The sequence below is a fragment of the Rhinolophus sinicus genome, linkage group LG07, assembly GCF_036562045.2.
Source record: "Rhinolophus sinicus isolate RSC01 linkage group LG07, ASM3656204v1, whole genome shotgun sequence".
Classification (NCBI taxonomy): Eukaryota; Metazoa; Chordata; class Mammalia; order Chiroptera; family Rhinolophidae; genus Rhinolophus; species Rhinolophus sinicus.
The window spans coordinates 69,684,152-69,697,528 of record NC_133757.1 but is presented as its reverse complement, the minus strand read 5'-3'; the positions used below and the strand labels follow the sequence as shown (position 1 = coordinate 69,697,528).

Below are 13,377 nucleotides of genomic sequence, written 5' to 3'. Positions count from 1 at the left end.
TGTAGAGACACACTCAGTAACAGATTTAAAGGACATGTCTTTGCAGCGTAATATGCACACCTGAGAATTCTAACGTCTCACACCTGAGGCTATGCTGAGACCAGTCCTGCGTGCAGGCTGAGGCTGCAAGGTCCTACTTCACAGGGGAGCAAAGGGCCCTGGGCGCTGGGTTGTAGACCTCAAGCCCCAGACTTGGGGGTGGGACAGGAGGGCGGGTCTCCGTGTCAAAGGTCACACGGCGAACCCAACCCACCCTGCCTTGCACGAGACGAGGTCACTTTTGAGTGTCTTTGTTCTTAAACACGGGGCACAGACCTATGGTGCTTCGTCGCCGGACGACCCCGACCCCGGATATCACCGTGCCCTGCTGTCCTGTTCAGGCTCGGATCCAGGGGCAATTCGCAGAGAAACTGAATCAGGACCTCAGGGCCCAGGAAGACGACGCAAGGCGGGCTGTGGCGCTCCGAAGCATTGTCCAATAAGCGCCTGGGGCGGTTTCAGAGAACTGTCCATTCAGTGCGCGAGGTTCCCAAGCATCGTCCAATTAGAACTGGGGGCAGGAGCGCTCGCTAAGTGGACTTGGTTTTATGGTTCCTAGGTAGCGGGGCGGAGGGGAATTCGCCCAGGAGACGGGAATACAGCTGGGAGATGGTGAGTGCGCGAGGCTGCGGCTGGAGCCGAGACAGGGAGGGGCTGGTTCGAACTGGCCCGGCCCCCCGCGCATTCCCCCAATGCCCGGGTGCCTACCTGAGTATCCTTTTTCTGCAGTGGAGTGGGGTCCCACGGGTCCCGACCAGAGTGTCGGCGCTGAGCCTTGGGTGGGCATCTGTGGGGACAGAACCCCAAAAAGCAGTTTCCAGGCTCTCGGCCTCATAGACAGGTGCCTGGCTCAGGTAGTAAATGGCCATCAACTGTGATGGAATGGCCATCAGCTGTGGCTAGTTGGCCGTCAGCTGTAACCAGTGAGCCATTGGCCACTAATATAACTGCTGTGGCTACGCTAGCAGAGAGACAAAAAGAATGGGGGCTAGCACGAAGATGGGGGCTGGGCTGGCAAGTGTGGATGGCGGTTTGCGGACAGTGTGGACCCAGCTTCCAGTGAGAGTATAGTGCCGCCAGAGAGAATATAGTGGTATAACTCCCCTACTTATGGCTCCGTGGGTGTTCCTTTTTGGCCTCACCATGTCCTGCGTTCTTGTGTGGGGAGAGGGAGCAGAGACCCCGCAGGCCTCCCTGCACGACAAATGGCGCAGCGAGCAGGGTATGGTGCCAGCCAAAGCTCTCCAAAGGACGGTGGAGCAGTCTGTGTGTATGAACACTCAGTCTCAGGAAGACCAGGAGGAGCAGCTGCCGGAGAGCTGGATCCCCGTGGAGGGGTGGGAGGACGTGGACGGTTCTCCCACCAGCACAGGAAAAGCCATGCAGCTGCTGGAGAGATGGAGCCCCGTGGAGAGGTGGAAAGATGTGGACGGTTCCCCAACCAGCACAGGCCGAAGAAAGCAAAGGTCGTTGCAGCCCTGTGGGCCGGGAAGTTCCTGGTCAGGCAGCCCGGATGCGGGACTTGTCCCAGGAGGAAAGGCTTGCTGAGTCCTCCATGGGAGATGAGGGTGAGGTCAAGGTCATCCCTCACCCCCAGGACAGCCCTGGCGAATGACTATGGACTATGGGGAATTGCCTTCCATCCCTAATTTAATGGACAGCTTGACTGTTTGTTTGGGAACATACCACCATGTAGTGGAACTGGGGGATATTTGCTTTTGTGTCTTGACTGGCTACCATTGAGAATATGTAAGCACCTTGATTGTGAGTCGCTGTTGTTCCAGCAGGGTACCCTGAGAGGCCCAGAGAGAGTGGCAGTGCCCTGAGAGCCCTGGCCGAGCCCAGGAAGTGTGGCTGTGCCCACAGAGAGTGGCAGTGCCTTGAGAGCCCTGGCTGAGTCCAGGAAGTCTGGCTGAGCCCTGAGATGCCCTGGCTGTGCCCAGGAAGTCGGGCTGTTCCCAGAGAGAGAGTGGCAGTGCCCTGAGAGCCCTGGCTGTGTCCAGGAAGTGTGGCTGTGCCCACAGAGAGTGGCAGTGCCCTGAGAGCCCTGGCTGAGTCCAGGAAGTCTGGCTGTGCCCTGAAGATGCCCTGGCTGTGCCCAGGAAGTCGGGCTGTTCCCAGAGAGAGTGGCAGTGCCCTGAGAAATCCTAGCTGTGCCCGGGGAAACTAGTGGTACCCTAAGAAGTCCAGGAAGTCTGGCCGTGCCCAGAAGTACTGGTGGTGCCCTGAGAAACCCTGGCTGTGTCTGGGAAGACAGGTGGTACCCTAAGAAGTCCAGGAAGTCTGGCCGTACCCGAAGCACTGGTGGTGCCCTGAGAAACCCTGGCTGTGTCCGGGAAGACAGGTGGTACCCTAAGAAGTCCAGGAAGTCTGGCCGTGCCCAGAAGCACTGGTGGTGCCCTGAGAAACCCTGGCTGTGCCCAGAGAGCCTAGTTGTGTCCAGGATATTGCATTCACCTCCAGGCTCCTCGCACTGGGCCCCTCGTGGAAGACGCTTGTCACGTAGATTGTGAGGCGAGAGCCTGTAGGGGTGGAGTGTGGGGACAGAACCCCAGAAAGCAGTTTCCAGGCTCTCGGCCTCACATAGACAGGTGCCTGGCTCAGGTAGTAAATGGCCATCAACTGTGATTGCATGGCCATCAGCTGTAACCAGTGAGCCATTGGCCACTAATATAACTGCTGTGGCTACGCTAGAGAGAGAGAGAAAAATGGGGGCTAGCAAGAAGATGGCGGCTGGGCTGGCAAGCGTGGATGGCGGTTTGCGGACAGTGTGGATCCAGCCTCCAGTGAGAGTATAGTGCCACCAGCGAGAATATAGTGGTATGACTCCCCCATCTATGGCTCCGTGGGTGTTCCTTTTTGGCCTCAGCATATCCTGCGTTCTTATTTGGGGAGTGGGAGCAGAGACACCACAGGCCGCCCTGCATGACAAATGGCTCAGTGAGCAGGGTCCCCTGCACGACAGCGTCCCAGCATTCTGTGTCTTCCCGTGCCCCTCATCCCCCAGGTCCAGAGCCTAGTCCTTGGCCAGGCAGGGGTCCGAGGGAAGACAGGACGGCGATAGGCATTGGCAGTCAGGGGTTCCTTGAGTGGGGGGCGGCCAGGTTGGGGAAACCGCCCTGGACCTAACACATACAATCAAATCAGGACTTGATTAAGGACTTTATTCCTGTTAATAAAACAAAATTCAGCTGAGTCCATTTAAAGATTTAATTGGCTTTATTTAATGATTATTGAATGGGGAGCAGCCAATCCGGCAGATAGAAAGGAGCTCCAAGGAGCTTTAGACTGTTACAGGCAGAAGGGAGCAGGAGCTACTATGGTAAGAAGTTGCACTACCAAAGAGCTGATTGTGCAAGGTCACTTTCCTGTAGGGGGAGGTGGTGTCTGTCCGGCAGGCAGCCTCACTGGTGCTAACCCAGTGATCCTGGTTGGCAGGGGTAAGAGTCCATTCCTGGGATGGGCAGAAACTAATTCAGTCTAGGTTTGGTGACTGGGCTTAGAGTAAGTGACCCCATTTGGAGCCTGTTGTCTTGTTTTTAACATTCCAAGACTGTTGCAGTAGAACTGAGGCTCACACCTCAGAAAAAGGCTTTTCTTTCCTGTGGAAGGAGGGGGAGCAGGAAGGCGGTGTGACAGGAAGGGCCTCCCTGTGGTCGGCACACTGTGGGCTCTGGTCAGCAGGGCCTCGTCTGCGTCTCAGTGCTTGTGCAGACGGGGTGGGGACAAAGTCTGTGGGGAGGACAGGAGCCTGAGTAAAGTTTGGGTGAAAAACATGCAATTGTGATCATTTGGTCCAGCCTGTGGAAAATAAAAATCCAAATTTCCTAAGGAAAGACTTTAATTAGAAAGAAATACTGCAAGGGTGGGGAGAAAGGGCTGTGCAGAAGGGAGAGTGCTCTGACCATACCATCTGTGAGTGGCTCAAGAGTTGGGCTTTCTGAGTGTTGGTTTTGTAGAGAGGGGTCAACAAAAGTAGGAAGTACCAGGTGTGGTTGGGATGGCAGGTCTCCATGCTAGCCTGTCCTCAGGAGGGTGGTCTGGGGACTCAGGCTGAGGACAGGTCAAAGTTCAGGGGTCTGGACCAAGGAGCGATGCTGAACCAAGTCTGGCCAACAAGTATTTGCTCTGCTTGGTCAGTGCTCATGCGTTCGTCTAATCAATGATGCGGTACAGAACAGGGATTTGGGGGTGGTGGTGGTGTCTGTGTCTGGCCTTGTCCTGGATAAACAAGGGAGAGTGGAGTTCTTGTAGCATGTTCTTTTCCAGAACAAAAGACTGGGGGTGGGGGTGGGGTGGGTTCCCTTTCACCTCCATCAGTGATTCCAGGAGCACAGGGCTCAGAGGATTCAGCATTGTCACCTGACACCTGTGAGCAGCCTCCTCTGTGTCCAGCTCCACTGAGAGCTTTCCCTCATTCCAGCCTCTGGTTTCCGCCGATGTAAAACGACTGAATTCTTTTTGCCTTGTTTCTTCTCCTTAGTGAGGGTGGTAAGTGTCTCAGGACTTTGTCCTGCTGAATCCTGTTATTATGGGGCTGAACCAGAGATCCCACTGAGGAAAACTGACACAATACAGAAAATGTTTTCTCTTTTATTAAAATTATGTAGGAGATAAACACAGTTCCACACCTTCATGTGAGGTGGGTGGAGATATGGATTAAGCTACTCATAAAAATTGTAGTGACTTTTCGATTTAAGGTACAGAGTTTGTGACATTGTGTGATCCTGTCCTGCTTCCTGTTAACAGTTGATGTCAAAAATTAATGCAAATGATGAGAAATGTGACTTGTGAAACTGACATGTGTTCAATTCTGATTAGTTGGTTTACAGTTTGTTACCCTGAGTTTAATAGTGAACTGACATCTGTTTTCTGAAAGAGCTAAGCAGTTTCCAGTTATTTAAACCATAGAAGTGCCCTAGAATTCCCTCCCCCACTTTGTCCTTGAACACAGGTAGAAGCAGTGATTCTGCGGGTCCTTGTGTCATCTAAGTGACCAGCAGTGTTTGAAGCAGGTGCATCACCTGGGAGGAGACAAGCTGTGGCCAAAGCTGGTACTATGTGGTAGGTGAAGGCAGCTGCAGTGGGGTCTTGCTGGGCACCTCGCCCTGCAGGTGGCCTCCAGCCCCCAGAGCCATCCAGGAGTTGGTGGTGCTGAGAGAAGTCACAGAGCCTGTGAAGGAGACTCACCTGCACGTGGGCTGGGGCAGTTTGTCCTCTGTGAGGTGTATTGTGGTTGCCTTGGGGCTGTTTCAAAACCTTTGAAAGAGTAGAGTGTGTGGGGATCCAGAGTCTGATTTCAGGGGGTTCAGAGTCCCATCACTCCTTTTAGAAAAACAGCCACCCTAGGCTACCTGTGAGCAGGGAGAGCCCGGCCCCACACCTAGGAAGGGCTTTGACCTCTGACTTGGGTTCCCTTGTGTGCCGTGGGAAGCTGGCTGAGGGTCTGAGCTGGCGCACACTGGGCTGCTCTTCCCTTTTGTTCCCTGGACAGAATCTGGCTGCCATGTGACTGCAGTGACACTGTTCCATTCATTGAAGGTTTGTGAATTTTATTTTCTTGGTTGGTTTTAAGATCCCCCAGTGCTGCCCCCAGGGTGACCACTATCCCGGTTCTCATTGTTACTCTTTGCAGCTTACATCTGTTCATCCTCACCGGCAGGGTTTTGTTTGTTTTTCCTCTGCTGACTTTGCAGTAGTGACTGTTACCAATAATATTACACCATCAAGGTCACACAGGGGCTTCTCGGTGGTTTTTCAGCCTCAGTCTGTTTCATAGGAGCTGGTGTCTGTGTTCAGGTCACCTAGTGAACTCATCCACTGCAGCCGTTGTGGGGTGTGGATTGTCTCAAGTTCATTTCTTGCTTTTGTCGGCAGGGTTGCTACAGTCATTCTTGTTTTTGTCTCCAAGTGCAAATGCATCAAAAAAGTTTACACCTTGGAGAGAAGTTGAGGGGTTGCAGGTTTTGGATGTGTTCAGATTTTCCAGGAAGTGCCGATGGAGTGTGTCAATCGAGTCTGTCACTGTTGCACTTAAGTGTTTATACCTGTCCTTTCCAGCACTGGAATTATCTAATTGTCCGTCTTGAGCGTGTGACGTGGATCTCCTTGTGGTTACATGTTGATGTTTCCAGATCACCCTTGTGGGTGAGCATTTCTCATTTGGTGTTTCATCTTCCGTAAAATAGTTTTCAGGCATTTTCTCACTGTAAATCACTTGTATGTTTATTTATTTTTTATTTTTATTTATTTATTTTTTAAAGATTTTATTGGGGAAGGGGAACAGGACTTTATTGGGGAACAGTGTGTACTTCCAGGACTTTTTTCCAAGTCAATTTGTTGTCCTTTCAATCTTAGTTGTGGAGGGTGCCGTTCAGCTTCAAGTTGTTGTCCTTTCAGTCTTAGTTGTGGAGGGCGCAGTTCAGCTCCAGGTCCAGTTACCGTTGCTAGTTGCAGGGGGCACAGCCCACCATCCCTTGTGGGACTCGAGGAATCGAACTGGCAACCATGTGGTTGAGAGCCCGCGTTCCAACCAACAACTGAGCCATCTGGGAGGCAGCTCAGCTCAAGGTCCAGTTGCTGTTGCTAGTTGCAGGGGGTGCAGCCCACCATCCCTTGAGGGAGTCGAACCAGCAACTTTGTGGTTGAGAGGATGCGCTCCAACCAACTGAGCCATCTGGGAGCTCAGCGGCAGCTCAGCTCAAGGTGCCATGTTCAATCTTAGTTGCAGGAGGCGCTGCCCACCATCCCTTGTGGGACTCGAGGAATCGAACTGGCAACCTTGTGGTTGAGAGCCCGTGCTCCAACCAACTGAGCCATCTGGGAGGCAGCTCAGCTCAAGGTGCCGTGTTCAATCTTAGTTGCAGGGGGCCGAGCCCACCATCCCTTGCAGGATTCAGAGGAGTTGAACCGGCAACCTTGTGGTTGAGAGCCCACTGGCCCATGTGGGAATCGAACCGGCAGCCTTCAGAGTTAGGAGCATGGAGCTCCAACCACCTGAGCCACCGGGCCGGCCCCAAGGAGAAATTTTTATCAGTTGTTGTTACACTGAGCTTCAAGGTTCCAAGCACTGACCATCCCTGAGTGTCCTGCATGTGGTTTGCTTGCTTATTGTAACTTCCCATGAGAACGTGAGCTCAAGAGTCCTAGGAATTGAGTCCCGGTCCCTGATGGTCAGCCTCCCCCATCCTCCTGCACACATTGGAGAAGAGGAGCCTTGTTGAAATAGAACATGTGGAACGTTTCAGGACAGGGTGGTCTTTGCGGATGTGGCTGTGAACTTCACCCGGGAAGAGTGGGGTTTGCTGGATGGTGCTCAGAGGAAGCTCTGCAGAGAAGTGATGCTGGAGACCTGCCGGAACCTGGCCTCCGTGGGTGAGGACGGCTTCATTCTTTCCCTTATTTTGGGGAAGGCATATTTCTTACAACTTTTATTTCTTATAGAGGCCAAGAAATGAAAATATGTTGAATAAAGGGCACTATCAAGCCTTCATGGATACTATCTAGAGTCACCTGGCTTTTCCGTGATAACAGAGTTTCATGTATTAATCTGACTATTTGTTACTCTTGATCAAAAGTCTGTGGTTCCCTAATTTTACGTGTGAGCGTTGTTCCTGTGTTACTTGGACCTGTGAGAGCAGATTTGTGGTTTCCGCCCCTGACAACATTGCACTCTGGTTAATACACATTTGACAAGGTGACGTTGCTGCAGTTACACCCACACTTACCCAACATCACTGGCCTTGAAAATCGTAGTATCGGCCCTTATCATGGAATGTCTGTTGCCCTTCATCCTCCCCTTGAGGACCCTCCAGGAGCAGGGCAGCACCACACCCACTATCCAGTGGCAACTGGGGCTGTGAGAAAGGCTGCAACTAGGTCCTCTGTGTCTGTGAACACCCCGACAGCAACAACCCTCTGGAGGAACAGGTTCTGGGTAGGGGATGATATTTGTCCATGAGCATCAGAAATATGACTCAATCTGTGTTTGAGAAGGGTGATGTGTGTCATGTCCCTGGCCTCCCTGGTGGACTTGTCATCCATCCTTACTCACTTGGGAAGATGTCCTGTATCACCTCTTGTAAGGGGAACATTTGGGCACTTGCATTTTTCTCACTTGCTTCCTACTTTGCATTTTTATAATATTTATCTCAACATCAGGGTCCATCTCTTTTCAAGTATTTCTTAGTGAACAGGCTGCCATTTTGACTCATTTTACCTGTTATTGAAAAGTCCCAAATAGCTGAGGTCCTCAGAGATTTTCTTTGTTCACATGTCCAATCCTTATAATATTTGTTTACATTTGGGACCAATATGTGAGCAAAAGTCCACATAGAGTCTATTTACTTTCCTCTATCCCAGCATCTTGATCTCAAGAAATTAAATATGGTGCCATTGTTGTAGATTGTTTCAGACAGAAAACCAGTGGATCATGTCCTCAGAGGAACATTTTGGAGAGTGAAATACCCAGTGAAGAGGAAACAATTAGATCCACAGGAAATGACTACTGGTCTGTTTTTAGAGAACATTAGATATTTCATAACATTGGAGATCAGCACGAAATGCAGGAGAGGCATCTGAGGTGAGTGACACTCCCACAGGGGGAAGGAGGGTCTCAGCAGCGTGTTACACTTTGAAATTTACGAAAAAGTGTAAACCAGCTAATCAGTAGTATACTGAGAGAATGCTCACCAGACACTATTTTCATAAATGTGATGTAGATATTGAGCATCTGAAATGGAGTTCAGATGGAAACTGTGATCAGGAGAGCCCAGGTGTAAGAAAGATGGAAAGTTATTTCTTTGTGTGACCCCTCAGTGAGAGCCTTAAGCTTGTTCCATGTTATAATAATGCAGACGGTGCTGAAAACATATCCATGCCGTGAAAATGGCAAAGGCATCGTCAAAATAATCATTATCAATCAATTATTATCCAAGACGTCACTTTTAATCTTCAGTCCCTAACAGTGTGCTTCCTATTTGAACAGGAGTCATTGTGTGGAGTGTCCCTGGGACGGTCATGGAGGTGATTGGTGTGGACACACCCTGAACCAGGTCACAGAGCTGCCTGTGCCTGAGTGACATCCGACTGGAGTTCAACCCTCTGACTGCACTGTGTGTGGAAAAGCCTGCACGGATTGTTGTTTCCTGAAGAATCAGCCCAGATCTCCCACTGGACACAACCTTCATGTGTGTGAGGAATGTGGGCGAGTCTGTAGGTGTGTCTCTTGCGTGAGCTCTCATGTGGGAACAGACCTTGTGGGGAAACCCTGTACATGTCAGGATCCTGGGACAGCGCCTAACAGACACGTGAAGAATCTCAATAGTAAAAACTCTTTTGAGTGTAAGAAATGTGGAAAAGCTTTCATTTGTCCCTCATCATTTCAGGAACATTTGAGAGGTCACTGTGGACAGAAAATCCATGCATGTAAAGTATGTGGGAAAGCTTTTAGGTATTATTCCTACCTTACACGACATGTAAGAACTCACACTGGAGAGAAGCCCTACGGATGTAAGCATTGTGGGAAATCTTTCAGCTGTTACTCCTACCTACGAGAGCACATGAGGACACACACTGGGGAGAAACCGTATGAGTGTACAGAATGTGGGAAAGCCTTTGGTTGTCCCAAATACTTTAGAAGACACGTGAAAATACATAGTGGAGTGAAACCCTATGAATGTATGGAATGTGGGAAAGCCTACACTTGTTCCTCCTCCCTTCAGGAACATGTGAGATCACACAGTGGGGAGAGACCCTATGAATGGAAGGTGTGTGGCAAAGCGTTCAGGCATTCTCGATATTTTCAAAGGCATGTGAGAAGGCACAGTGGAGTGAAAGCGTATAAATGTAAGGAGTGTGGGAAAGCTTACAGTTGTTCTTCCTCCCTTCGTGAACATGTGAGAATGCACAGTGGGGAGAGACGCTTTGAATGTGAGTGGTGCGGGAAAACCTTCAGTCAGTCTTCCCTTCGGCGACATGTGAGAACACACAGTGGGGAGAAATATGAATGTACACAATGTGGGAAAGTCTTCAGCTGGTCCTCATCCTTACAAAACACACAAGAATGCACTATGAAGAGAAACCCTATGAATGTCAGCAATGTGGCAAAGCCTTCTGGTATCCTGCCAGGCTGCGAGCACATGTGAGGACACACACTGGGATGAAAGCCTGAATACAAGGACTGTGATGCCCCTTCATTCTCCCTTAAAAGCTTGTAAATGTGAGCAAACACATTGGAGAAAAACTTCATGACAGGAAGGAATGTGGGGAAAACTTCAGATGTAGCACTTCACTTATTTTGTACATGCAAATTCCGGGCAGGACATAATCTTCTAATTGTTATAAATATGGTTTTATTTTTGTGTGTGTGTGTTTCATGCTGTTGTGTTGGTTCCTTCTCTGGCGACCCCATGAATGAGTCACGTCCCCACTGCCTTGTCCTCAACAGCCCTGCTCAGCTCCTATAGACTCATGTTTGTGGCTTTTACGGAGTCAATCCATCCTCATGTTTGGTCTCCCTCTTTTCCTGCTGCCTTCCATTTTCCCCAGCATTACTGTGTTTTTCAAAGAACAGTGCCTTCTCATGCTCTGCCCGAAGTAGGACACTTCAGTTTTATCATTTTTGCCTCTTGTGATATTTCAGGCTTAATGTGCTCTAGAACCCACTTGTTTGTCTTTCTGGTGGTCCACGGTATGCGTAGGGCTCTCCTCCCATGCCATATTTCAAATGAATCGATCATTTCCCTATTGGCCTTCTCCACTGTCCAGCTTTTGCATCCATACATAGTAACTGGGAATATGAGTGTGTGGGTGGTCTCAGCTTTGGTCTCTAATGACACATCTTTGCTCTTGGTGACCTTTCCTAATTCTTCCGTTGCTGCTCTTCCAGGTCTCAGCCTTCTCATGATTTCTTGGCTGTAGTCTCCATTTGAATTGATGATTGAACTAAGATTAGCACAATCTTTAAACATTTCTGTGTCTTCATTGGCTATGTTAAAGTTATTTCTTCTATAGTCATGATTTTTGTCTTATTGATGTTCAAATGCAGTCCTTCTTGTCTCATTTCCATTACAATGTCTTTTGGACCCAGGGGTGATAGTGGGTTTTGTTTTTTGTTTTCTGTGCAACTTGGTATAACTTTAGATGAAAATATTTCTGATTCCTGCTTTCCGTTATGTTCTTAGTATGTGATCATGATTTAACACCTATATTGTTGAAATTTCTGGTCCACTGCTGCAGATACTGGAATTTTTTGACTTGATATATACCCTCCCCTTCAGTCTTTATTACTGAGAGATGTATCTTTCACATTGTTGTAAATGGATGCCACACGTGTTCTGCACAGAAATTAGTACTTGTTGAAAGATTTTGGAAGAGGACAGTCTCATCTGATTATGTTCATAATTTTGCCGCTGATCATTGTCCTTGATCTTGGTTGGAAATTGGACACGATGCATTGAGTGTGTAGAGACCTTGTGAAATGAAGATAAAAGCTGGTGTCCAGTAGTTTCCATGAATAGTGTCATCAGCTTGGGTGAGGTGGTAAACTATCCCATCGTCCTTCGTTTGTGGTTCTGAGGTAAAGGTCATGACAAGAGGAAGATGCATGAGGTCTGGGAGGCAGAAGTGAAGAAGCCATGACTGTCAGATCTTCTGTACCGACAAGAGACAGAGATGTGTGGGGATGCAGTGGGTTGAGTTACAGCACATTCTTCTGACTTCTGGCTCTGCCCGTCTGGAACAACCCCAACAAAACACACATTTGACATTAGTTCCCTCTTAGACAGCACATTCCACAGACTATTCCAGGGCCTCTCCCATCATGGACCCTCTTTGGTTTTCAGGTTCACACAGATCCTTGCATTTTCTTGTAGCTCTGATGTCCATCAGGTCACTTCTTCAGGCTATCAAACTTAGTGCTCTCTCATTTTCTATCCCCCTTCTTCTGTTTTTGCTAATAACATTTCTGTAGGAAGCATCTTGTTCCTTTAATAGTAGACCTGTTTCCTGCCTCCACCTGGACACTTCTAACACTGTAGCCACAAATGCAGGGAACTTACTTTCCTGACTATGTTGTTAAGAGGCTGCACTGACCCTGTGTTTCTCTTTTCTGAACACTTCTAGCGTTGAAATAAGCACTTGTGGACATATTCGGCATTTTATGGGTTTTCCCTTACAGCTGAATTGTCTCTAAGTGATAAACCCAGTATGTTTAATTTCCATTTTTTATGTGAATACCCAATGTTCTTTCATTTTTTATATGTGTTTCAAAACAATGTACTTTTTTGTTAAATACAGTTTTCTACATTGTTTCTTATGAAGATATTATTAGGTTTTCAAATCAGTTATATACTAACATTATGTTTTATGTTTCATTAACTAAGGATATGTTAAAATGTCCCATTCTGGAGGATTAACTTATTCTTGTAATTATATAAATTATATTGTGGATCTTACTGATTAAGATAACTCACCACAATAGCACATTAAAAAAACTATCTAAAATTATTTCAGTAAATGCAGAAAAAGCATTTTACACTATTCAACATTTCTTAGGAGTTTAGGAATAGATAAGAACTCTCACAACTTAATGAAGGGTGTCATAAAAAGAAATGTTTATGAAAGAACACATATATAAGTGGTCAACATTCACTTGTCCAATAAAATTATATACAAACAAGAATATCCATCACTCCAGTTCCACTTCAGCAGTAGACTAGGTATCCTAGCCAGCACCATGAGAAGTAGGTGTAAGTTTTATAAAGGAAGAAAAAGTAACATTGTTCAGAGTTGAAACAATTGCATTTTTAGAACCTCAAAAACTACCTATGGGTAACCATAGACAAAAGGTTATTGACAACTTTTCATGTAAAGTGGAAATTTCATTACCTTAAAACTTCATGGCCTTTCACATTAAAAAATTATCTAGGGACGTGTGTTTTATCAGGAGCTTTCCAGTTCCAGGACTTGGACATGGCTTTTCTGAGAATCCCCACCCCACGAGCAGGTTGTCCTGGGTAACCCAAGAGTGATAGAAACAGGGATAAATCCTCATGAACTCACATTTGGTAATGATTTCTTAAATGTGACACTAAAAGCATAAGCAATACAAGAAAATATAGATAAATTGGACTTCATCAAAATTTAAATCTTTTGTGCATCAAAGGACTCTATCAAGAGAGTGAAAAGACACCTCACAGAATGAACATATTTGTAAATCGTGTAGGTGATAAGGTTTTATTACCCAGAAAACCTAAAGAACCTTTCCATCTTGATAACAAAAATATAAAGAACCCAGTTAAAAAAATGGGCAAAGCACTTGAACAGACTGTCCTCCAA

General features: G+C 47.8%; 1 protein-coding gene across 1 annotated transcript; it reads left to right on the top strand.

Annotated features, from left to right (window-relative positions):
* Positions 1–561: 561 nt before the first annotated feature.
* LOC109453863 (uncharacterized) lies at positions 562–12,546 on the top strand. The gene is given in 5 exon segments (XM_019743933.2): positions 562–651; positions 7,287–7,413; positions 8,443–8,620; positions 9,026–10,080; positions 10,083–12,546. Coding segments are annotated over 5 exon segments (1,491 nt in total). The 5' UTR covers positions 562–648; the 3' UTR covers positions 10,211–12,546.
* The last annotated feature ends 831 nt before the right edge of the window (positions 12,547–13,377 follow it).